Genomic DNA, 27,551 nt, shown 5'->3' with positions numbered 1-27,551 from the left:
CCCGAGCGCAGGAGCTTGTCACCTGCTGACAGCAGGCTGCTGTCTTTTCCGAGGGCTGCGTCTTGCCGGTCATTATCACGTGACAGCGACTAGTCGACAACAGGCATAAAAAGTCACTATAGTGAAGTTGACTAGTGACTAGTTCATACAACCCCTGCTACTGCTCCCCAGAGTGTTCTGCAGCATAATCAGCACGTTCTCTTTGAACTTGATATCAAATTTTCGCCTCCTCTTCGTCTCCGCACAGTTAAAGTTACCCTCGCGGTCTATCACTGGCAAATCAAAAGTGAGACGATGACACAACCCCCCCCCCCCCCCCCCGTACTTGCTTGTTACCACATTCCACCCGGCCACACAAGAGACCGGCCATTATTCACCTCCGCCGACTCGGACACCGGCCAAAATTGGGGACCCGGCCTTTAATTGAATACCGGCCTGTATTAGAGGATTTACGGTAATAAAGAAAGAAAAAAGAAAAATTGAAAATAGTAGTAATAAAACATCCGCTCTCCCCTTACAATTTGTTCTCCAATGGTCACATCACCCTGAAATTTTATAACATATGTTCACTGACTTGGTTACATCCATGTACCCTTGCAATAGAGATTTTTTATATATTTTTTTTCGAAATGCCTCATATTCATACAGAGTTTGAAGTCCTCATCTATACTGTTCCACAGATTCACTCTACATACAGCTGTGCACATTTTCCTCGTTGTTCTTGTTGTATGGTTTCTAAAATCGTGTTCTCCCCTTAACTCATATCCCCCTTTTCTTTCAGAGAGTATATGTTTTTAATTTTCAGGTAACTGATTATATCTTGCTCTGTACATTATCTACCCAGTTCTGAAGTTGACAAGATCCATTAATTTGAGTATGTCTAAATTTAAAATAATGAATTTGTGTGTTCCATATGTCTCACCTTATGAATTATCCTTATTGCTCTTTTCTGTAATATGTAAAGTGGCTTCTTAGGTGTGTTCTTGCTGAGTGTTATTTCTAATTCCATGTTGTCGTTCTTTTTTAAAACACAGAAACGGTTTTGTTACCTGTTATTGACGCTACAGTTTCGCCGACAACTGTCAGCGAAACTGTAGCAGATTGTTTAATCTGCAAGTAAACAATACTGTGGCTCATGAAGCTTCTATCTTCTGAGGAAGTGTCTTTGGACCATTTAGCTTCTGATTAACACTAAAAACAAGACACATCTCTGTTTCAGCTGATCGCTGGTGGGAGTGAAATACATGATGCACCATTTTTCTTGACAGCAGACAGTCCAACCTGAAGTTTGATCAATGCCCTAAGCTATGGTGGCTTACATCACAGCCAAATCCTCAATACTGAGTTTACTGCTGCAGCAGATGAAACGCCTCCTTAAATAAACATCAAATACCCCAAAGCAGGAGCAATACTCAATCATTACGAATGTATAGGTGGGATTACAACTAAAAGATTGGTGTTTGGCAACTCTTTGATTGTAGTGTTGCTGTTGTTACAGTTCCTAGTTAAGAAGAATACCAGAAGCTCTGATTCCTGACATCATTCTTAGTTTAGTCATGGTGAGAAGAACAGAACTGAACTATGTCCTCTTCTCAGGTTTGCAGAAAAAAAGTTAAAGCAGTTCATCATAATTCAAAGTGACAGCAGACAATTCTGTATCACTTAAAGCACATATGTCAGACACAAGGCCCGCGGAGCATTTTTATGTGGCCCGTGAGATAAATATCAAAAATATATTAAAACTGGCCCGCTGGCCGATTTTACCGCAAAGACTTCAACTCCCATGATGCATTGCGGCGTCAGCGGAGCCGACCTCCCTGTGTTTTTTCCAGCATCTGCTGCCGGTGTCTGCAGCTCCGCTGTCTCGGACAAACTAAACACTCCTCGCACTCAGCGCAGCGTTTACTCAGCAATTTTCTGACGTTGAAGCCCAGAAACGGAGATTCTAGCCGCTCAGTAATGTGTTCACGACTGAAAGAGAAAGTTTTCCAACTAACGTCCAGACAGAGCTGATATAACTCCAGCGAACTGCGACACGCTCAAACCAGCACGACTCTGTGGCTGCTGTAGTTGTGTTTCCTCCCCGACACACAACAACGTGGTCAAGCTGCTCATACATGTTCAGCAGCACAAACCCATGTGAGCACCTGTTGTCATCTAATGTTGTCATTATTATGATGAAGATGAACAAAACAACAGGAGTCTCCTCCTCAGCTCAGATCAACCCCATGATGCAGGTATCTGGCTGGAACAGGTGAGCATCACAGTAAACCAGTGGAGCAAACTGAGCTTTAAATATGTTGGTTTTATGCTCTTTTTCTGCTCCAAAACATGAAAGTTAACAGGTGAGATGTTGCATTTTCATTTAAGATAAAATGATATTTTTATTTTGTTGTTGGCCCGTGAGAAAAGATTTAACCTACAGTAAACAGGAAGTGGAAAGGCTGCAGATAGATGAATAGAATAGAAAATCCCTTTATTGTTCCTCAGTGGGGAAAGCTAGATGTCACAGCAGCGATGACACGTATTACAGGAGAAAAAAGGAGAATAAAAATAAGAAAAATGAATAAACAAGAAAACATAAATCCTGAATAGATTTTAAAAATGCTGATTATACCACAAGTAATGAATACCACTGATGCCTTTTATTTTAAACTGACTTGTTCGTATGTAATTTGGTTATTCCACATTCAGTGTTAATGCAGAAATATGTTTGTTTCCAAATTTAAAGGTTCAGAATTGCATATATGTTGATAAAGACAATGTGCAAAATTGCCGTCACTTTTTAAAAAAAATATTAAGTTTGGCCCTCGACTCTGTCCCAGAGTTTCATTTCGGCCCCGTGTGAGTTAGAGTTTGACACCCCTGACTTAAAGTAACACAATGTAAGGCCCACCAGCTAGAAATATCACAGCCACCAAAGAGCATGAATACGTTTAGTTCATTCAGGGTAACGGATTAGAGCTAACACATCTTTAGCATGAGCTTCTTCCTTTCATGAACACACAGTAATATTCAAGCTCAGTTCAGAATGTGTTGCACTTATTGTGGCTTGGGTGGAAATGTGTTCTTTTATCAGTCCTCCTGACAGATGTGTTCAACAGATGTTTCTACCACATCTTTGTGTCTGTCATTATCTGTCTTCCCCTCTTTCTTTACCTAGGTATCTCTTTATGTATCTTTATCAATAATTTGATGGGTGATGATGGAGTGCCCGCCCTGTGAAGTTTGCAGGTTCGAGACCCATCTGTCTACTTGATACTGGAAGTATCGACGGCACGGAACAGCAATGGAACGTAGTTGCTTCTAATACAATCCATTATAGTCTATGGGGGTAATTCAAACCAACCGCGAAGCAACATACGGTGCCGCTAAAGATAGGATCGGGTTCTGTTTTTGCCCCAATCCGCTTTTGGGACATGTCAATTTCCGCAGTTAACTTAGGGCTAGACAGGAAATCACATACAGTTTCAGTGTAACCCCCCGATAATTTTCAAAAGAAAAGACTATTGCAGCGATGCAATTTCATATCTATGTAGGTTACGTCAATACATGTGAGCTGAGGGCCTATTTACTCCCAGCATCAGTCCAGAAGTGCAGTGGTGTGTTTTTCATGACTTCAATTTTGGCAGTGGAGAGGAACAACATCATATATGAAATCAAAGAGTGAAATCGAATGTGATTTAATGGCGGATGGCAAAAACAAACCATGACCTTTGAGGTCTCGAGGGATTTTGTGATCTTGCAAGTCCAGTGAGGAGTACAGCAGAGAAGCTACACCATGGATTAGATTCTCCTGGTGTGTACTGGTCATCGACATATATACTGGCATGCAGCGAAAGTCACGCGTAAACTGTTCCAATGCCGCTTTGCGCCGCTGATGCCTCCAGTGTGAAGTAGGGGTTAGTCGTTGTGTCCTTGGGCAAGACACTTCACGCTCCTTGCCTGCTGGTGCTGGTCGGAGGGACTGGTGGCGCCAGTGCTCGGCAGCCTTGCTACTGTCAGGGCAGCTGTGGCTATGATGTAGCTCATCACCAGCATGTGAATGTGTGTGTAAGTAAATATCTGTGTTGTAATGCACCCTGGAAGGTTGTAAAACCCTAGAAGGCACTATACCACCATTTTACATCTCTATATCTTCATCTTCATCTCTTTTACGCTCTCAGTCTCTCATCCATATGTTCCAAATCGGTATATGTTCCTCATAAGTTTTCTGAACTGAAATGTTATTTGAACGGACTGGAAGAAAAGACAACCTAGAACAGGAGTAGACACCTCCCTTCCCCGAGGATCGGTATCCAGCATGTTTCAGTTGTATCCCTACTTCAACACAAATGATTTGAATCAGCAGGTGATTGACAGCTTCTGCTGAGCTTGAAGAGCTGCTGACTGGTGAATGAACGAGGTAAGGGAAACAAGTAAAACATGCTGGATACCAGCACTAGGGGAAGGGGAGTTGTCTATCCCTGACCTAGAATAGCAACTTGAATAGCCTGGATAGCAATGAAATGTGTTACTGAATAAGAGTTGTGATCGAAAATAACCTCACTCAACTCTTCAGGTCAGATCTGATTTAGGCAAAGGAACCTCCCAAAAGAACTTGGACACATATCAGTGTGTTTGGAGCTAAAGCCATTAGCTCAGTAAGGACGATGAAGTATCTTTCTTCTTACTAACTGTCGTCTGTCATCTCTTTTTTTCTTTCTATTTCTGTCTGTTGGCACCCCAGATACCCATTGGGTGGCAGGTCATTACATGACCATGAGTTGCCTAATGAGCCCATTAGCTGCTCCAGGCTGTCCTTTGCTTTCTTCCTCATCAATTTTCTGAGCTCGACTCCTCCATACTTTGCAATGCAATCTAAATTGAGTCTTTTTTTACCTCTAATAACTAATGATTTCCTTCTTTTTCATCTTGTAGGTTTCCACTTTATCTCTAGGTATGCTTTACGATGTAAAAGCTGTTGTGATTTATGGCTATGTCTTCAAAGGTTTGTTTTGACTTCTATTATTTTGTATTTTCATGGACATGTCAGCTGTTTTAAGCCATTTTAGAAGTTCTCTATTTGCTAACAGGTCTTTTCTTCAATGTTGTAGTTTTTAGTGAGGATTAGAGTCAGCTGCTTCAGGTAAGAGGTCCTAATGCTCGATCAGAAACAAGCATCAGGACTGAGTACGATCCTTCCATGGAATGCAGGGGTATTCAATTCCGGTCCTGGAGGAGTGGTATCCAGCATGTTTTTGTGGTTTCTCTGCTCCAACACATTAGATTCAGTGGTTGAATCACCTGTTCAGCTCATCAGGCTCTGCTGATTGAAATCAGGTGTGCTGAAACGGTTAAAACTAAAACGTGTTAGATACCTGCCCCCCAGGCCCAGTATTGAATACCCCTGCTGTTCGGAAAGAGTCAAATCAAGCGTCTGCAGTTTGGCTGTAATATCGTAATGTCCACTAGAATCCCACTTTTAGCTTTGATTTGTAAAAATTGTCAGTTGTAAATAAATAATATGACTTGATGATGCATAAATGTTATGTGTGGGTTCACATGTGTGCTGACACACAGGGCACTGACTGAAAAGTGGGGTTTTAGGGTTGTTTGAAGTTGCTTATCAGCTCACTCCAACACCAGATGTTCAGATCCAGGAGTGAGAACGGCACCTGGACCACGTGACTGTTGAAAACACTGTAGCAGTGGTACTCAATATAGGAGCCCACGTTTTGTGGGCCCAGACCACCAACTGGTGGTCAGTTGAGGACCCCTGCTCTAGGAGACACTTTGGTAAAATGAGTGTAGTTTGACTACACAAGCACAGGCCTGCAGCAAAACACAGCATCCTGTAAAATGTGCAGCATGCTCTGAGCCATCCTCTGAACCCTGCAGCAAGCCCTCGGCTCCACCAACGACTGGTGAAGAGTTCAGGGCAAGACAGAAGTCTTTAGAGCTCCAAAGAGAAGCAGCTATGATGGTGCAACGGTGCACCACTTCCACAGTTTCCACAGCTGCAGTTGAAGTTCCCATTTTTTCTTATGAAACCATTTTTAATGTGTTTGTTTTTATGTCTAAAATTAGCATTTGAAAAAAAAAAGTTTTTCTAAACGAAACAATCAAATTTTGAAGACGGTAACTTTGTCTTACAGAATCTGTTTTTTTTTTACATCTGATGAGATTTCCACATTGTGGGACGATTTTAGATTTTATGTTGCTAGGCAACAACTCACTGCCGTCAGATCCATTCATTGTGAGGCTTACAAGATTAGTCCGCAGTAAAAGTTTAGGCTGCTTGTTGACCTGTAGAGGACAATGGAACACACACACACACACACACACACACACACACACACACACACACACACACACACACACACACACACACACACACACACACACACACACACACACACACACACACACACACACACACACACACACACACACGTTCAACAAAATCCTGACAAAATACCATTCATTAAAGTACTCGTAATGCTGCAAAGCCCTTCAATAAAGACATTCTAGAATATCACATTTAAATCTGACCCTTAACTAAAGACAGCTGGGATTAATGTGTTGGTGCTGATATTCAGTAAATATGAAGCCTAATGACTCATTCCGGCTCTGACATCATTAGTTATTATTATAAAATGACCTTTAACCTTTTGCCTTTCTGCAAAGCCCTCAAGCACTAGAGGCTGATAGCATGTTGATGTCCTCTTTGGGTTGGACTCCCAGCTCTCAGACGGCAATGACAAGGTTTGGAAAAAGGAAGTTTTAGGGGGAACAGAAGAACAGCGAGGATGAGCACGGATGCTTTTCTAAACTGGTTAGAATATGCATGTCTTCTTTAGATTAATAAATTGTTCCAGCAGTTTAAACAATCCGAGTATCATGTTGACATCCAACAAACAAAACAATCAGAGCTTTAATCTTCTGTAACATCTAAATTGTTCAGAACCAAAGGAGAATAAATACTCCTAAAGTGATTAATCATACTGCCTGAACCTGGGAAGATCTAAACCCAGGTAAAATAACAAAACTGTCACCTAACAGCCAATCCACGTCTACGTGGGCAGACATCAGGGGGAACCTGAGTGAAAAAGAAATGTGATGGCATCCACAGTGACAATGGTGCAGGAAACACCAATCAGGTGAAGCAGATAAACATTTGCTGCTGCTGGTGTGATGACGGTGGTGAGGGGGAGATGTTCTTCAGTACCACCTGCCTGGTTGGAACACCACGGCCTACCTGAGTAATGTTGCTGATCCTGTCCATCCCTTTATGACCCTTCTAGCTGCTCCCAGCAGGATCATGCTTCATGTTCCAAAGCTCAGGTCATCTCTAACTGGTTTTTAGAACATGACCACAAATTCACTTGACTCCAATGACCTTTACGCTCGCCACAGCTGAGTGTTATATATCAACTAACTATTGGATTCATTCTGAATTTTGAGCTCTGACATCATTTTTGTGGATAAGTGAGATTTGGACAAACAAAGGCAACAAGTTGATGTAAAAGCTGAGAAGATAACATAGCTGACATCTACATAGGGTCAGCTGCACAGCTGAAGGGGTCATGTGGACTTTGATCAGGATTTTTACAGCAACTCAGAGTTATTTGTCTCATGACATCAAGCTTATGCAAACAGAAAAAACTGAAACGTCAATCCTGAATGTGCAGAAAAACAATTAGACTTGAATCAGCAAGACAGTGATTCAACACTTGTTTAAAAAATTTAAGAGTGAGATATTTATTATAATGGTTTTATGATTAAGTATTTCAAGTGGTTTGAGCAGTCATTTATGGAAACTCCTCTTTTACATCAACACAACTATTCTAATTTATTTCACGCAGCAGAAACATTTTTAACTCATTCACTGCCATTGACGACAAAAGTCGTCATTTGCATTTTCTTTACTGTGTGGGCGTCGGAACGAGCCCCCGCACTGTGAGAACAAACATTTCCGCTCTAAAGCCGATCTTCATCTGCATACGTCACACGTCACATGATCAGGAAGCAGAAAATCCATGTGTTAGGAGATCGTTTTGGGCCACTGCTGTAAAAAAAGTGAGGCGCGAACCGGAAAAGCTTCTGCCGATCACAATTCAACCACGGATTATGAAAGAACGGATAACGCTCGAAACGCACGGATTCTTCCTGATGTAAGAGGTGAGTCTCCGCTTTGTTTTGGCGTCGACATCATCCTAGCACACAATGTTCTGTGACTCTTAAAAAAACAGCAAAAACGGCGAGAAACACTGGCTGCAAATGGCCTTACCGGTCAGGAAACGGCTGGCAGCGAATGAGTTAAGCAACAGCATCAAATGCTAACATTAACTGGTTTTAGGCAGCAGTTTTCTCCATTTTGAGTTTAACTCTTCATGCCTTCACAAAGTCTATAATTAGGAATCAGTGAGCAGAGGATTCATGTGAGTAAAGCAGAGGACAGCCTCCCAGTACATGGGAGTATGCCCACTAGAATCCATTTTGAGCTTTTCATTGGAACGGTTGGTGCTGCGAGATGGTTTTGTCTCAGTCAGCAAGAATTTGTCTGTGTTAGTCCGCTTATCCAGGCCTGGGTCACAGGGGTAGCAGCTCCAGCAGAGTGGCCCAAACCATCTCTCCCCAGCAACCTTCACCAGAGTGGTGAAGAAAATCCGTTCCACTGAGGGGCGAATGTGGAAAACTTGAAAAATTTAGGCTTGTTTTGGTTCCGATTCAGCACATTTTACAGTAGCTGCATTAGTTATCAGGTGGACCAGAGTTCTGATGACGTTTACATCAACAGATCAGAGCATGGTCCGCTTCAAACAAACATCTCTGGTGTGAGAGTGCTGTCAGACAGAACGGAGAGCTAACGTGACTTTCTCAACAACAATGTTACACTGGAGGATGTACAACCTCAGCTTGGTCATCGCCATAACAACAAGTGTGGGCTGACATCTGCTTGTGTTGGTGAGCAGCTTAGTGTCATGCTAACACCTCAGCCCAGTGAATCGTCAAAAGGAAACAGTCAAACAGAGCCTTCAGTAACAGGGAGGAGCTGATGGCGAACCAGAAAGCCATCAACGCCATCAAACACATTAACTGGTTCTAACTGGTTCTATAGCAAAAATACAATCAAGAAAAAAAACTGGTTTCTGTTGTGTTGTCTGGAACTTTAACCTTGAAGTGTGATCCCAGACATCAACTAAAGCTACAGTACAATGAAAGAAAACAACAATCTTAGTGGTGACAGTGAGAACATGATTGGTTCTCATCACTGAAATCACCAGAAACACAAAATTACAGAAAATCATCGAATGAACATCAGATCTGAGTTAAAACTCAACAGAACAATTAAAGAATAATGATTCTGGACTTAAATGTGTTTTAGCAAAAACTGTGAAACTAAAATTATTTTTGTGTATTGGTGAAAATACATGTAGCAAAGACTCTAACCATGTGACCTTTGACTTATCCCACAGAAATATTAGATGCTTATGAGGACACTTGTGAGGGCACACTCGCTGATGACAGCATGACTGTTCCCAATTAACAGGCTGGTGGAGTTTAATGGAAAAAAGCTCATAAATCTTCTGTTGGATTTAATCATCAGCCTCAACAAGGATATTAACCCTCAAATCCCTCGCTCTCTCTCTCTCTCACACACACACACACACACACACACACACACACACACACACACACACACACACACACACACCCTAGGTTTGGTACAGCATGTCTCTCACATCGGGTTCCATTAGCTCCACTGTCATTACCAAGGCTCCATTGATGCAGCAGCACCATCAGTGACGTCAAGATGTGTCCTTGACGGAGTAGCAGTGTCATGTTACCTTTTGAGGAGTTTAACAAGTGTGTGTGCTTGTGCACAGGTGCGTGCATGTGTGCAAGAGAGTAAACAACAACGTGAACTTACTGCACAGGGCGATGATGTGACTGCTGTCTTCGTGAACAAATTTCTTGGTTACAGCTTCCTCCATGATCTGCTTCACCTGCACAGAGAACCAGAGTCGTTGTCACCTTTCATTTCACAGAAAAGCGTATTATTATTCAGCTGTAAGAAAACAGGATGAATAGATCTGGCGTCATCGCCGTGTTCAGTCAAGGTAACCTGAATCAGTTTTACATCAGTCAGAAGAAAAGCGACGCTAACACAGGAGCATGGAGACAAGAGAAAACTATTCAGGTTTCATATGAAACACGGAGAAAAGCTAATCGGGTAAAAACAAGGATGCAACTAATCATGTTGGTAGTCAACTAATATGTATTAACTCAGTCCTACTCTGCTTCCTGTGGATCCATTTTCCTCTTCAGGGCTGCAGATTTTACCTGCTCAGGTGAACCCACCTGTGGATGTCACCAATGTCTCAAAATAGAAGACAAATGAATAAAAATCTGTATGAAACTCATAACAGCACCGTTCCTCCTACTAGTACAAAATGTTGCAGATTTAAAAACCAGAGGAAAACGTTAGATGTTGAGGTTTCCTCTTGTGTTGAAGCCATTAAATTCTGAATTAACCCACTTAACTGTTAGAATAAACATCTGTATGTACTCTGGCTATTAGGCTATCAGTGGACTAGCATCAGTCTGAACAGCCAATGAGGTGAGACACGACTCATGCTGACAGGAAGACCCAAAAGGTCACGAGAACGTAAAGCTAACGTAAACATTTGGCTGTTAGCATGATGCTAGCGTTTATAAAATCAACTGAACACATCACAAAAACAAATACGTGAAAGAGGCTCGTGCTTATGACCCTTTTTTTATTCAGGTTTAACAACAATTGTCTTTTAATGATTTTTTTGTTGTTTTCCTTTTCATTTTTTCTAATGATTTGCAATTTACAGAAAAAGGTATCATAATTGTTTTATCCCTAAGAGAAAAGCATGAATGTGAGCGATGGCGATAGAGGACTCTGGGCTGTTACCTCAGAGGTATTACAGCCTGGAAGCCAGGAACGCGTCGCTCAGAGTGATGATTTTAATGTTGCATTACAAAATATATCAGCAACCAGGAAGCAAACGGACAGACAACTCTCACTGCTATTAGCAGCAGAACAAAGGCTGAGAACATGGAGCGTGTTAGAACGTGTTTATTCACCCAGCAACAGTTAAACAACGGAACAGACTTAAAACGTTTGTTTCTTTGGTGGCCTGAGTCAGATTCCTTCAAGACACCAGAGACGAGATCACTTATTCAAACTTATTAAGGTTAAAGATCTAGCTGGGATAAATCCTGCAAACATTTACCGACTATTTGAATGAGCTGAGAATAAACAGGAAGTGTGAGGAAACCCCATAGAAAAACCTAAATGATCCTTTTCAAACCTCACAAACAAAACAAACCTTCTGTCACAGCTTTAACTGACAGTTTGAATTAGTTTTCTACCCAAAAATTCAGCACTAAAGCCCCCAAAGGGATCTTCTTCTGTTCCGGGATGTAAAACTCTTCCCATCAGCAACAAACTCTTTCGTCCTGTTTATCTGCCCGAGACTTTCCTTTAAGGGTGAGACATTGAAGACAGAAACACAAATGAACAAGTTCAGCCTCATATTAATACCCTGACAAGTCCCGACAGCAGCTGTGACACTGGGAGACAACACCACACCACTGATTTCTAATTAATATTCTGACATCCTGCAAACATCCAGATGAATTTCTATTGTGTCTCTAGAGAGTCTGAGTGAGATTCAGCCCCCTGCTCGTTCTCTCCACTGAGTTAATTGTCTTCAGTAATGAATTAGTGTCCTGTCGGTCACCTCTGCTTTGTTTGGGTCTAATTTATAAACAAGAGGAACTTAATAACTTGTTAGTGTGATAATAAACCTCGTATCACCCTGCAGGTTAATTCCAAACTTTCCTCCACGCTGTGGTGATGCATTTGTTTCTTCTGCTTTTATGAACTTTTCTGATTATTGACCTTTGTTATGAATGAATGGTGTGACACATTATAAACTCTAGTAAATAAAACACAGCTGTAAACTGAGTCTCTTGTTCTGGGAATCTTCAGCTCCTTATTTATCAGTGGTTTAGTTTTCTAAAAGACAGCGGTTAATGTCTGGATCGAAGTTCAAATGAGTTCTGTTGACAGGATTCGATTGTCCAGGAGGGCTGCGAATGAATAAATGTCCCTCTGTCAAAGTGCCCTTGAGCACGATACTGACCCCTGTTTCTACAGGGAGCTTTGCTGATGGCATCCCACTGCTCCTCGGAGACGGGTCAGAGAAATAATTTCCCCATGGAGATAAACATATTAAAGGTGCATTATGTAGAAATAAAGTAAAAATGGCATCCTGTAGTAAAATGTGGTTATTGCAACCACTTTCAACAATTCTGGAGCTTTTTGTCGGCCGTCGTCAAATTACAATTACAAATGGCGCTGCAGCATTAGCTCACAGGAGACACGGCAATGCCACCCTCACTGATGGTAAACAGTAGTTACGTCCCTCCTTCCTTTGTTCTGAAAGGAGAAAAACTGACAGTCCAGCAGCCAGCTGGATATTTCAGTATAACCTTCCTTCAAAAATGACTGAAACATCCTTTTGGGATTTTCTCACCGTAAAATTCTCAGTAAATTCTTACATACTGCACCTTTAAATGATTGGAACTATATAAAATTAATCTGGTGGCTAAACTCAGGGCAGCATCTCCATAAAGTCATGGTAAATGGTTAATGTATCAGCAGCACATCACAATAAGGGTGCATTTATTAACATTAGTGCATTATTAACCATTGATAAGCAAAGAGTCCCTTTAGTAAAATTCCCTGTGTTAGCTATTAAGTGTCCTTAACTCATTCACTGCCATTGACGACTAAAGTCGTCAGTTGCATTTTTTTTACTGTTTGAGCATCGGAACGAGCCCCCGCGCTGAGAGAACAAACATCTCAGCCCTGAAGCTGATCTTCATCCGCATACGTTACAGATCACATGATCAGGAAGCAACACATCCATGTGTTTGGAGATCGTTTTGGGCCGTTCCTGTAAAAAAAGTGAGGCGCGAACCGGAAAAGCGTCTGCCGACCACAATTCGACAACGGATTATGAAAGAACGGATAACACTTGAAACACGCGGCTTCTTCCTGATGTAAGAAGTGAGTCTCCTCTTTGTTTTGGTTGTTTTGGCATCGACATCATCCTAGCGCGCAACGTTCTGTGACTCTTCAAAAAACAGTAAAAACGGTGAGAAACACTGGCAGCGAAGGCCGTTAGCTATCAGGAAACGGCTGGCAGTGAGTGAGTTAAGGTTTGTACAAAGGGCCGGGAGGGGGGGGGGGGGGGGGCTGCTCAGAAATGCATTACATAACATGACTAAGCAGTTAATATTTTAATTGTTTATTAATGCTTAATGCTATATTAATAAAGAGACCCTTATTGTAAAGTGTTACCAATGTGACGACCATATGCCCCGACTCGGACACTTCGCTCGTAGCTCATGTCTGAAGACGTGAGGGGATCGAGCCTTTTCAGTGGCTGGCCCAAAGCATTGGAACAGCTTCATTTGTCCAAAAAGACTTCTGCTTCTGTGGCGGTTTTTAAAACAAGGCTGAAGACCTACTTTATGATTTGGCATGTTCCTCTCATTGTTAGTTTTTTTATATTAATTATGCTAAATTTTTTTATTCTGCCTGTTTTTTCTGTTTTCATTGGTTTTATTTTGTCTGTGAGGTCCCTTGTGCCATGTTTCATGTCTGTAAGGTGCTATACAAATAAAGAGAAAAAAATTTATTTGGCGCCTTCCAGAGTCCTACAGCCCCCCAAGGTGCTTTACAACACAATCCCACACTTGTGGTGATGAGCTACATTGCGGCCACAGCTGCCCTTGGGCACACTGATTGAGGTGATCCTACACAAGTTCCACTGGTCCCACAGATCACCACCGGCAGACAAGGCGGGTCAAGTGTTTTGCCCAAGGACACAACTGCAACAGACTGAGTGGGGGATTCAACCTGCAACCCTCTGGTTACGGGGAAGACACTTAAATCCTCTGTCAACGCTGCCCACATGTCTCTACCCTCGCATCAACTCATCTAATGTCTTCTTTCACCACATCCATAAATCTCCTTTTTGGTTTTCCTGTCAGCCTCCTGCCTGGAGGCTCCGACCTCAGCACCCTACGATTGTCTCTCCTCTGGACATGTCCAAACCATCTGAGTCTGGCTTCTGTCCCTCTGATGGACTCATTCCTGATCCATCCCAGTCACTCCTAAAAAATCCTCTACGTCTTGGGCCCTGCAACCTCCAGTTCTGCCTCCCGTCTTTTCCTCAACCAGACAACAAGGCTGCTCACTACTGTCTTCAACACCTTTCCTTTAATTCTTGCTGAAACCATTTATCACACTTCACACCTGACACGTTCTTTCCCACCAGTTCCAGCCTGTTTCACACACTTCTTCACCTCTTCCCCACACTCTTGGTTGCTTTGGACCATGGACGCCAAGTACTTCTCAGTTCTACCATCAAGACAGTAAAGTTTAACCGTAAACACACATGAAGAAGTTATATGAAAAAAGTATATAAAACCTCCTTTAATCTTCAAATAAAACTGTTGAACAATTAAAGCATGAAGTATGAATGCTTAAATGTTTTAGTTCTTCAATTCTTTACAGTTACCCTCCCTTAAAGTTTTACTTTGTTACTGAATAGATGGTGAGACTCAGCACACAGAAATAAACACCAAACGTGAGACTATATGATATTAAAGATGATTATTAGGTGAAGGGTGAGAAAAAGAACAGTTCAGAGGATCTTTCATGGATGTACAATCAAGGAGTCGGAGTACCCGGCCCGGAGGGTTACCGGGGTCCCACCCTGGAGCCAGGCCTAGGGTTGGGGCCCGTGAGCGAGCGCCTGGTGGCCGGGCTTTCGCCCATGGGGCCCGGCCGGGCCCAGCCCAAACCGGATACATGGGCTCATCCAACTGTGGACCCACCACCTGCAGGAGGAACATGAAGGGTCCGGTGCAGTGTGGATCGGGTGGCAGACCGAGGCGGGAGCCTTGGCGGTCCGATCGCCGGACAAGAAAAGTGGTTTTTGGGACATGGAACGTCACCTCGCTGGCGGGGAAGGAGCAGGAGCTTGTGGCAGAGGTTGAGCGGTACCGGCTAGATATAGTCGGACTCACCTCGACACATAGCATTGGCTCTGGAACCCAAGTCCTTGAGAGGGGGTGGACACTCTCTTTTGCTGGAGTTGCTCCGGGTGAGAGGCGGAGGGCTGGGGTTGGCTTTTTGTTAGCCCCAAGACTCTGCCTGCGTGTTGGGGTTTACCCCGGGGGACGAGAGGGTAGCTTCCCTGCGCCTTCGGGTCAGTGAACAGGTCCTGACGGTTGTTTGTGCTTATGGGCCAAATATCAGTTCAGAGTACCCACCCTTTTTGGAGTCCCTGAGACGAGTGCTAGATAGTGCTCCATCAGGGGACTCCATTGTCCTGCTGGGGGACTTCAATGCTCACGTGGGCAATGACAGCATGACCTGGAGGGGTGTGATTGGGAGGAGCGGCCCGCCTGATCTGAACTCGAGTGGTGTTTCGTTATTGGACTTCTGTCTCCACACAATAAATGTCCGGGAACGCCTTGGAGTCCTGCCGGAGGAGCTGGTGGAGGTGGCCGGGGAGAGGACGGTCTGGAGCTCCCTAGTTGGGATGCTGCCCCCACGACCCAGACCCGGATAAGCGGAGGAAGACGACGACGATATTGAAGATGAAACTGTGTGAGGAGAAAAAAACCTGTCTCTTTCTGTTGTCTGCATGGACCAGCTGGATGAACTCAAACGGCCCAATAATCCCTTCTCACCTGCTTTGTAACACTTCTGCCTTTTCTGTAAAGAAGGAACAGAGGGTGACTCTAATGTTGAGTCACTATTGGGACTAAAACAGCCTCACCTGTTGTACTGAAACCTTCATCACCTGCATGCGTTTATTATCCATTCATTTCTGAGTTGTTTTAACATCATCCCCAAAAATTTAAATGTCTGTATCTACTTTATTGTCTTTGGAACAGTTTTTTCTAGGGATGCTCCGATCCGATCACGTGATTTTCATGAAATCAGAATTTGGTGGTGAGAAAAAAAAGCTGATTTAAACATATAAAACAAAAAACATTACTTACAAACAGGAAAGCAATGGCTTAGTTTTAAATTCAACAGTTCCACTACATCAGTATTGTTTGTTTCACAGACAACACTGTCACAATATGGGTTGGAGGAGGAGGAGTAGGACCCAAAATGCAGAACGAGATGAATGAGGCAGAGGTGGAAGATAAAATAAAAATCCTTTATTTTGGAGCAATCCTCGAGGGCAGGGAGCAAAAACACCGAAAATCCAAAAACAAACGCTCGAGAACTAGAAACACTCGAAACTCGAGAGGAGAACGGGAAGAGACTGACAGGGAACAATGGACCAACACAACACAGTGACACAGACAGGGTTTTATACACTGGGGAAGACGAGAGGAAGATGAATTATTTCATTTGTATTAATGCTATTTTAGTTAAAAGGGGCAGACAACATAAGTTGTTCTTCTTTCTGTCCCCTTTTTCATTTTGGCTTGCAGCAATTTAGTTCTGATTGTATTTTTATTTTAATGTCAATAAATGAAAATAAAAGATTTAAAAAAAAATTGCAGGTGTGTGGGGAGAGAGAGACCAGGTGAACACAATTACTAATTAGGGAGGAAACAAACATGACCTAAGAATAAAAACTAAAGACAAGAAGAGCAGGAACATAACTAATAATCTAAGGAGGGGGGAAAAACCTCAAACACTGATGGGAAAAAACACACTAGAGAGACTAATAACATGAACAGCTGTAACTAAGGAAAATGATCTAAGAATAAAACCTAAAGACCTGAAGGGCAGCAAACATAACTAATATTCTAGGGGGGAAGCTGAAACTAGCGGAAAACACTACAGAAAGAAAAACTACAGGGGCGTGACTAAAAGGGGGCCAAGGGAGCACAGGACCTGGGAGGGGGAAGCCTGTGGAGGGAAACCTAGAGGGCTGAAGATCTGGGGGCAAATGAGGAAACCCAGGAGACACAAGAGGAAGACACAGACAAGGACACATGAGGGCGCTAGGAGACACAAAAGGAGAAACATGAGGGGAGACGCAGGCTCAGACCATGACAAACACAGGAAAGCCCCGCAATTTAATGTAGGTCAGGAATTACCGCACCATAACTGTAGCGGTTAATAATAGTAATACATTTTATTTGAAGAGTAAAAACTCAAGGTGACTGTACAGTAAAAGACTAACATAGCATACTTGTCACCTCAAGAGGGAGAAAATGCCAGTCATTTGTATGCATTTTAAAATGGACAGCAAAGGGAGTGTAATACACTTGTGTAATGTGTGCGAACATGTGGTGTTAAAGGTAGTGCTGCATTCAACAATATGAATCTGATGCATCCGATGCGCCACCTTAAAAAAACTTCACCTGCTCAGTTTGCTGCAGCAATTCGGATAAGCCAGCCGACAGTAAAAGATATGTTAAAAAACAAGAACTAGTCTACGGGCAGCAAAAATGCCAAGACAGCAGCATATTCATCACATTGGATGAGCCTCTGTGTTTGCAGTTTTGTAGTCTCCTTGAGTTGCAGCATGATCTGCTTCGCTTCCTATCTTTACAGACGCAGCAGCTCTACAGGTGTTTTGTAAGAAAGAGTCACCCTGCGGCAGACCATCATGCCATCCGCCGCTCACAGCCGCACGCCGAGTAAACGCTGAAATAGGAGCGACAAGACTGCTTTTACATATATTCTTAACAAGTTTCTTATGTACTTCCTAAACAAGTGATGCTTTATGGCAAATAAACTAAAGAAATTACATAAATATAGAAAGAAATAAACACATTAATGATTAAAAAAACATGAAGGACAAGTCTAGCGTGTTCTGCTTTTTTCTTAATGCATTTCTGAAGTGTCGGATCAGAACTTGGTATCGACAGATTCTTCAAATCAAATGACTCAGAATCGGATTGGGTGCAAAAAAAAATTTAAAAGTAATGGGAACATCCCTAGTTATTTCCATTAGAAGAACTATGCTCTTAAGTTGTGGAACATTCGATATAAAGAAGATGGATAATCATCCTCTAAACTCATACTAGTACCAGTCCATGGAGCTATTCCACCAATGAAGAGTAGGTTTTCTGCCTGCTGCTGAGCAGATTCTCGGCTTTCCTTTCACACAGACGGTTTCCATGTTCATAGAGATGGTTTCCACGCGTCTAAGGTTAGTTTTCATCTCCTCACACTGACCTGCACTCCTTAATAATTCATGCACACGATAACAAAAGATGAGACGATCCTATTTATGCACATTTAATTACAAAAGAGTGTTCACCAACAGATCATCCTGCAGCAAACTCGGCCTCATCCAAAAACAACAAGCTAAATCTGGTCGATGTTAAACAGCTCCAGCGAAATGGTTAACTTTGCAACACTTTTAAGATCCTGAGGCTAATGGTTTCTAGGGAAACAAAGGAAGGAGCTCATTAGTTAACTGTCACTTACATAACACAATTACTTCTCAGGGTGGTCATGACAAGCAAATGAAACAACGGCCATGAGCGGATTCCCTCCCTGGATAAATAAAACACAGCACAGCTGGGAGATAAAGGCTGCTCCTGTATTCCAGCAGTTTATGCTTTGTTTGAGACAGCAATTCAAGTTTATGAAGAGGGTTTCAGAGCAGAAATGAGGTTTAATCAAAGTGGTTTACCATCAGAAAGTTCAGAGAACACCCGATTAGATATACTACAAAAATATTTGCATTCTGAACATCAAAAGCCAGCTAAAAATGTGCAATCTGATGTTTCCCCCTTTGCTCAAAAATAGACCCGTTAGAAAATCTGGGCCTTTTCCTTCCCTTTAATCTGCATTTTTCAGCCACAGTAGTGACACACGAATGATTAACGACCTTTTTAAAACCCAGGTAGCACACCAGTTTGAGTAGAGAGGCCGATGTGGAGACAGCAGACTAAAGGACACGTCACTAGGGTCAGTCTCTTCACTTGTCTTCAAAAAAAAAAAAACTTGTTGAGCTGTTGCACATTTTCATTTTCAGGGAGAAAAGGACTTTCACACATTTACAGGTAATATAACAGCTAAATTATCCTGACCTTGAATGTGTCAGAATCCCTGTCAAACCAGTCTTTTCTTGTGAAAATACACTGAGTCTATTAACCTCGAAGGGTTTGATGTGGATGTGAGTGAGTTTTAGAGAGCTGCCCTGACCTGTGGCATTCTGGAGGAAGAACGAACAAAATCAGATGGTTGCAGAAGATTATTCTGACCTGAAGGAGTCCATCTGAGGAGGGAGTTGGCCACACTTTAGATCAGTCTCCCAGCGCTTTAGAGGGATTGTGTCACGCAAAACACTTTGACTAAGTTATATTATTTCCTCATGAAAAGATACCCCCAAAGCATTTCACGCATGCATTCTCCTCTCTCAGCTGCAGATCATCTTCAGATCTGCTAAACTATTGCAAGCAGCTGGATAGAAAAGGTTTGCGCCATAATGCAGTGCCCCTCCCCATCCAGTAGTGTCTAACCAGCACCCTCCTTCCCTGGACTGTAAACACCAACGCCCTCTCTTTCAGAGTTGCAAGTGGAAAATGTAATCTCTGAAGTATATGGAGAAGTTATTTCTTTCTTATCTAGACTGCACTTTTGATAATGCCCTGAACCTGAAAACATGTTTTTGGCTGCCAGACGTACAGGAATTGGTTCTGTCTTCCTACAGAAGAGTTTAATCAGCAGAAATAGTTGGGTTTTATCTCCAGGAGCTTGAAAAAACCGAGCCACAATGTATTTGAGATTCCTACAGAGGTCTAGCAGAAGAATGTATGATCACCTGATCTAGAAGAAAGATGGTAGTAGATTTCAGAAGAAACAGGAAAAGGTCAAAGTCCATTTACATCATGGCAGATGAAGTGGAGGTGGTTGAAGAATATAAATACTTCAGTGTCCACCTGGACCACAGACTGAACCGGAGACACAACAGTGAAGCTACAAGAAAGGACAGAGTAGACTGTACTTATTGAGGAAGGTCAGGTCCTTGAAGATATATCATCGCTAAGTGTGTTGTGGAGAGTGGGTAATCACCTGTTGGGTAACAGAATCACAAATCACATAAAAAGGTTCAACAACCTGATAGAATGGCTGTTTCTGTTTGGGGACTACTGTGGATTTTATACAACCTTGAGCATCCCCTTCATGACACCATCATGCAACTGAGTGTCTTCAGTCGGAGGTATCTTCAGCGCTGCTGTAACACAGACCGCTACAGGAGATCCTTCCTGCCCACAGCCATCAGCATCTTTAACCACTCAACCAAGATCGTTTTTATTACTAGGGATGTCCTGATACAACTTTTTCACTTTCGATACGATACCGATATCGCAGCCTTTATTGACCGATACTGATATCAATCCGATATAGTATCAGCACAAATCATATGTACTTTTACCTATTTTGTAGTGTGGCATGTATGAAAGGCTTGATCCAGTATTAATACTCAATCGAAAGAGCCAGCAACAGTAAGTATGAAAAAAAGACAATTTTTAACCGTTGGTTGCATAAATGTAAACCTTCAACATAATGTGTAACAAATGAATAATAATAATAATAATAATAATAATAATAATAATAATAAATGAAAAGGCTCTGAGAAATATTTTAAGTAAACAAATGAACAAAAGATATATTTTTAAAGTACAAAATACGAATTCAAGGTCACTTCAGTTATGTTTTACTGTCAGCACATATTGTAAAATATTGTCCATTTAACTACTACAAGTTGAGTGTCCCAAGTTTAGATTTCACACACTGCAAAAATCCTCATGCAGTGTTCTGTGATGCTGCTTCAAACGCGTGATAAGGATGGGCATTTTTAAACGGTCCTTGTTCTGTTCCACCACAGGAAACTTGTGCACAACAAGTGTTGCACTGAGTCACACCGTCTTTTATGGACTTTAACAAAAAGTACCGCCACACGGTTGACATTGCTTCTTTGCTAGCACGCACTGTTCTGATCGCGTGGGATTTGCATGCTGGATCTGGGCGCTGCTGGATAGAATTGCTGGAACAGAATCTAAAAAGTGGAACTGACTGCTTTTCTCTGAGATTTTTGATGCAGTCCGATCTAATGCGGTAGTGGTTTTGGGCTGATATTGATGTCGAAACGAGACATCCCTAATTATTACTTTTTTAATGATTGCTTTGAAGGATAAATTACAACAACACTTAATTTCCCTCTGGGATTAATAAAGTATTGTTGAAGGACCAAGAAGTGTTTGTAGGTAAAGTATACTAAAGACGGATGTAGTTTTATGTGCCGGTCTTCCTTTAGCTTGTATAAAAGACTAAATCATTACAGAGTACCTGAAACCTCTGATTATGTCCTCACCCTCACAGCCAGCTTTAACTTTACATCCTACTCTAAATAACTGAAGGAGTCGTTCTGATGATTTAATGTTTTCATCTTTAATTCTACATATTTCAGGTCTGACAGCTGAATCAAAGCCGCTCACAAAAGCTGTCAACATTGTGCCTGCAGTAGAGGTTTGGGCAAACAAAACCTCATATGACTCCAAACCAGGGCAGTGCAGAGTAAAGGAGCTCCTTTTACACCCTCAGGCCACCTGGCAGCTAAACTGGACCGGAGTCAAAAACACACTGTAATGAAAATGTCCGTCGAAAGGTTTACTATCAAGTGCTCGCACACACACACACACCTGATGCATGTCACTGTGTTGTTTTATCATGTACATCATTCATTCATCCATCCATTTTCTGAACCCACTTGTCCTTGTAGAGTCGCGGGGGCTGGTGCCCATCTCCAGCGATCAACGGGCAATCAGGCGGGGTATACCCTGAGAGTGCCAGTCCATCGGAGGGCAACACAGAGACACACAGGACAAACAATCATGCACACACACCTAAGGACAATTTAGACAGACCAATCAATCTAACAGTCATGTTTTTGGACTGTGTGAGGAAGCCGGAGTACCCGGAGAGTACCCACACATGCACAGGGAGAACATGCAAACTCCATGTAGAGAGATCCCAGGCCGGGAAGCGAACCCAGGACCTTCTCGCTGCAAGGCAACAGCTCTAACAACTGCACCGCCCCATCATGTGCATCATATAAACTGTATTGGGGACTTCGGTCTTTGTTGTTTCCAGATGTGAACAAACAATGAATAAATTTTACACAAGAAGAAGAAGAAAGATACAACTGAAACAGGCTCAGATAAATGACTCGTTGGTGTTGTTGAGGTTTAATGATGAGCTCAGAAATCTAACCTGCTGTCTGCTTCATCCCTTTATAGAGATTGCTGGTGGTTTGCTGCAGCAGCAACATGAGAAGGTTTTCTGAAGAAGACGACAGAAACAAATCATGCACGGAATCGTAACTTCTTAAAAGCAACAGCAGAGGGGAAACCCTTCATCCATGTGTGATCATCTTCTGTAACACAGAAGCATCTCGCTGTTTCACAACACCTGACATGACCGCCTCACTGCTGCGATATTAATCGCCAACTAATGCAATTTCACTTTGAAGGGAGCTGCAAAAGCTTTCAGTTGCCAAGCAATAGAGAAGCAGAGAGAAGGAGGAGGAGGAGTAGGAGGGGATGAAACCTGGATCTGACTGTTGTGTTTCAGCCGTGTTGCTTAAAATATCAGGAGGTATTGAGTGATTCCTGTGAATGAGCCGTAGGCTGATTTCACCTCTGCTTCTCCACACGACATCTGGCTAAAGACAGCAAAGTGTTGCATTCTAACTATGCAGCACATTATAGACGTTGTCTCTGTTTCTCAACATTATTGTGGAGGATAAGAATCACAAACACTGACAAGAGCAGATTTAAACAGCAGCTGCCTCTTCAGAACGTGTTTGGTTACATAAATCAGTTGTTGTAGACGTCTTCCAGTTAAAACCAACCAAGCACATGCCGACCAGGAATTTGGCCTTAGCGCTCTGGAGGCAGGCGTTGCAGATTTGCAACAGTTAAAACCTTCCTACAGTACCTGGTTACTACGTCTTTCATGAGCCTTTTTTAACTCAGAAGTGCCCCTGAAGGACTTAGATGTTCGTCCTTTCATCAAAACTTATTGAGCCTGAGAGGGTAAAGGGCTGATGTAAAAGCTTCATGACCTCTGACCCAAACATGCTTCTGAGACCAGAGTAAAACAGTGGCTAAATTACTCACCATTTCACGATGGCTTTAATCTCCTTTTATTCATTAATAATTAAATCTTTATAAGAGGAACGTCAGCTCTGACAGCTGTTTTGTCAGTTACACAGCGTTAGCATCCCTAACCATCACCGGTGAGTCTCTGAGCTGTGTGGAGCTCAGATCCTCCTCCTGTGGTGAATCATCAGATACAAACAGCTCCTTATGTAAATATGGAATGCTGCCTCCTGTCCCACGGAAAAAACACAACGACCCAACTAGTTGTGTTTGTTCAACCTTCGTTACAAAATCCAAACCACTCCCAGATGATGGATCCAGCGTTAGCTTAATTCATAAACATTTTATTTGTCATCTTTGAATGTTTTCTAACTTCTGATGAAAAGATAATTTCACCTTCCACCACCGAGTTAGCCTAGAAATCTAGACAGACAGCAAAACAGAAGGATTCTGGTCTGCATGTCAGTCTAGCCACGCTCCACCCTAACCCTCAGCAGGCTCGAGCAGTCCTGTGCCTTGCCAATCACAGCACTCTGTTGGTTTGGTGGCAAGATGGCAAAGTGGAACAACACTGTTGGCTTGTTTAAAAATAGAATAGAATAGAATAGAATAGAATAGAATAGACCCCACAGTGGGGGAAAATCACTTGCTACAGCACCAAGACGTAGAGAAAAGGAAGGTGAAAAATAATAACAAGATTACAGGTAAACACAAAAAGGCAGTGAGCTATTATTGTAACCTTCAATTACTAACAACAACTAATAAAAGGAAACTTGTGTTTCCAGAACTGTGCAGCATAACGGACACAGACTATGCTCATCCGGTGTTGTACAGATATTAAACACATACTGAATATTACGTTGATTAAGGATGTAAGAAAATATCGATATGGCAATATATTGTGATATTTTTTCCCCAGCTATATTATAGCGACATTCAAAAGCCGTGCATCTAATTTTTGGAAGAAGTGACATGCAAACATTTGTGCATTTTCTTTTCTTTTGGTGCAATTCAAACGCCGACCGCTAGTTGGCAGCAGTGTGCAATGGGCATCGTTTTCACCATTGAAATGTAAATCTCTTCATTATGGTTCAAATACCTCATGGTAAACATGTTGAGTAAACTGTTTATTGAAGTTTCCTATAGTAAATTCAGTCTAAAACATTGCTAATATCATCTGACCGAGTGTATCCCAGTATATCGTGATATATCGTATCGCCATAATTTCACCAGTACACGTCCCTAACTGATATTATTGTGTAACAGGATGATGCCAGTACAGCTTAAACTGAGGAGCTATACACTGTTCCTGCAGAGAGGATGAATGATCTACCGTAGCGTTCTGTTTTACATCCATCTCAGTCTGATGCTGCATCAGCTGTCCATGGCCTCCAGTAGAGGGTGGAAGGGTTTTTTAAGATGGAGGCCATCTTGCCCAGCATCCTCCTTTCACACATCTCCTCAACTGAATCTAGTTGACAGCCCAGAACCGAGCTAGCTTTGTGAACTAGCTTGTTCAAAAAGGCTTTAGCATCAACTTAGAGTTATTTGGACTTGGACTTTTGAGTCAAGAGCAGATAGAGGTACTTCAGTCATTTATTTAGAAAAATGATGTATTTGGTTGTTCTTCGACAGTGTAAGGCGGACTGCCCCGTTGACTGGCATCCATAGCGGTAAGTGCGTCACGTTGTTCGTTGTCCAATAGCATGCGGAAACAGCCTGAAAGACAACCGTAGATTCTGCCCCAACGACAGACTCTCCCTATGGGTCGTGGCCAGGCTATATATTCACACATATGGGATGGCATGCCAGGCTAGTCCTGAGTCTCTCTCCTTTTAAACACACAAACTGCTGGGGAATTTTCCAGGTCTTAGAGCTGCTAAACCAATCCTAGTTGGCTTTCAAATTTATATCAGTTTCACTGTAGTCATTTAATATTCTACACAAGAAGCAACATATGTATGTTGAACACATTTGATGAATAACCAATTCTAATGTGCATGCTCACTGTCGTTAGAGAAGTGGGAAAACACAGCGATTCCAAAACAGGAATACTGTCCAGGATCAGCTTTCCGTTACGAAGCCTGCTGAAATCCAAACCCATCATGTTCATCAAGACAAGAAATCCAACTTCAACCTCACTGTCCTGGTTCTTGACATCTGCAACATTTCCTCTTCTACTCATGACTTATTTAGGTTTTCTTTCTAAACATTACTGATGGTAACGCTCTTGTTGTCATGGTTACGCAGCTTAATCAGAAAGTGCAGGAGAAAACCTTTAAACAGGACAGCATCTTGAAGCCTTCCCAAAACACTTTAGCGAGACGATGTCAGAAAATCTCAGGAAGGAGGGGAGGAGGCAGCATGTGAGTGGAGTTACTGTAACGGATCAGCTGGTGTTGAAAGTTATAGATCTGCAGCTCAGCTGGAAAACAGAAATCAGATTAATTAAATCGTACACACCGTGGATTAGCATACAGGAAAGTGAACAGCCCAGGAATGTTTGAGAACAAGCAACGACACAGCTTCCAGTCACTTCATGGAATGCTCCTCCTCAGTTCTCTGAACATCTGAAGCATATCCCAGAAATCCTGGGAACTAAAGCCAAGATCAGCCTAATAGACATCACAATCATTCCAATCATGTGCAACTGACCAAACCAGCTCAGTGGCCTAGTGGTAGAGTGTCCGCCCTGAGACTGAGAGATCAGGGTTCGATTCCTGGTCGGGTCATACCAAAGACTTTGAAAAAATGGGACCCAGCACCTCCCTGCTTGGCACTCAGCATTAAGGGGTTGGATTGGGGGGTTAAACCACCAAATGGTTCCCGAGCGTGGCTGTGTCTGCAGCTCACCGCTGCCCCAGGGGATGGGTCAAATGCGGAGAACAAATTTCGCACACACACCTGTGTGTGTGACAACTAATGGGACTTTAACTGCTGGAAGAAGAAGAATTAAAGCTGGTTCAGGGAAAATGATCATTCTGGATAAGAACTGGCTGATGGGTCCAGACAGTCATCAGAAACCGAGAATAACCCAGCAGATATGTAATTAAACTAATGTACGTTAGATCATCCCTTCTGTTGAATCTGTAATTTGAGCTGATAAGTGATTTTCTCAGACAGGAATCATCTATTTTGGTGCATTAGAACTTCTTCATGAACAAATAATATCCCGACTGCATTAGTAAGAACTCAGAAAACCACATCCTTTGTTTTGTGTCTATTTCAATCAGGAGAGAACAGAGGTTATGAAACCCATCTCCACCCCCACACCAGTTCCTCTGCTCTCCGTTCCACACTGAACATCATGTTGGACACTGAGCCACACCTTCAGTCTCTGACATGTGACCTGAACATTTCAGTTGGGGGAGAATATTTGTACCTGCAGCATCTGGAGGATTCACGTGGGAATGTGTGGATGGGATGAATTCCCCACAGAAGATGTGAAGCAGAGCAGGATGAGAGGTTCTGATGATGCTCACAGTTTCAGGCTGCCTCCATCCGCTCCAGACTAAACTCCTCACAACTACTTTACTCAACCAGAGCCAGAATAAGAGCCGGGCTTACTGATAGGATTGATCCTCCGTTTCTATTGATTCTGATGTTCATCAGTTTTCCTGGAGCGGTGTGACGCTGGGACGTTTCATGGGTTATTTCACTGATTTAGTCGTTTTTATCTGAACAGATACAATAAAAGATGTCAGAGACTCGAGTGAGACCCGCAGGTGCACCGTAACCTGTAGGAGCTACCTGAGGACCAGAACCGCGCTCCTCAGCTGGAGTCTGGAGCGGATCTTAAACCGTGACAGGCCGTCTGACACCAGAACCAGAACCTACCTCCCGCTTGACGGTCCATAATAATTTCTCCTTGTATTCTTCCTCCGAGCTGCCCTCCATGTCCGTCCGCTGAGCTCGAACCGGTCCGGCACTCCGAGTCCGCTCTACCCGGCCAATCAGAACCGCTTCCTTTTATTCCTCGTTTCCTTCTCGCCTCGCTCAGCTGGACTCTGACGCAGCCGAGCAGCTCCGCGGTGACGTCAGAGGACCCGCCTTCTTCACCGAGCTGATCAATGGAGGAAACTGAGAGAGGATCCAACATCCAGTCCCACCCCACCCTGCCCAGACCAGACCCGCATCCAGCCCCGCCCACAACCGGCACCCTGTCAGCATCCCACAGCAACCTGTAGAATCTGGAGGCTATTTTTAGCATCTCCTCCTCCTCCCTCCTTTAAATCCGGAGGTCTGGTGGACCCTGAAGCTGTGAGCATCTTCAGGTCTGTCTCATCCTGTCACCGCAGGAAGACTCCACCTGCTAAACTTGTCTAGCTTCATTGCTCTCCTCAGGTGGAGTCACA

General features: G+C 42.8%; 1 protein-coding gene across 3 annotated transcripts in view; it reads right to left on the bottom strand.

Annotated features, from left to right (window-relative positions):
* The window catches only part of sgsm2 (small G protein signaling modulator 2), an 85,378-nt gene extending 58,142 nt beyond the window's left edge, over positions 1 to 27,236 (bottom strand). For 2 of the 3 annotated variants that reach the window (XM_070543403.1, XM_070543404.1), the window contains exons 1-2: positions 27,034 to 27,236; positions 9,917 to 9,992 (exon numbers count right to left, since the gene is read on the bottom strand). In XM_070543403.1, coding sequence (XP_070399504.1) covers positions 9,917 to 9,992; positions 27,034 to 27,093 — 136 coding nt within the window. In that variant the 5' untranslated portion in view covers positions 27,094 to 27,236. The remainder of the gene's footprint in view (positions 1 to 9,916; positions 9,993 to 27,033) is intronic. The other variant, XM_070543405.1, reaches the window with a different exon arrangement.
* Positions 27,237 to 27,551: the final 315 nt, after the last annotated feature.

This window comes from Nothobranchius furzeri, chromosome 13, assembly GCF_043380555.1.
Source record: "Nothobranchius furzeri strain GRZ-AD chromosome 13, NfurGRZ-RIMD1, whole genome shotgun sequence".
NCBI classification, from domain to species: Eukaryota; Metazoa; Chordata; class Actinopteri; order Cyprinodontiformes; family Nothobranchiidae; genus Nothobranchius; species Nothobranchius furzeri.
The sequence above is the reverse complement of the archived record's forward strand: the minus strand, read 5'-3'. Positions and strand labels throughout refer to the sequence as shown.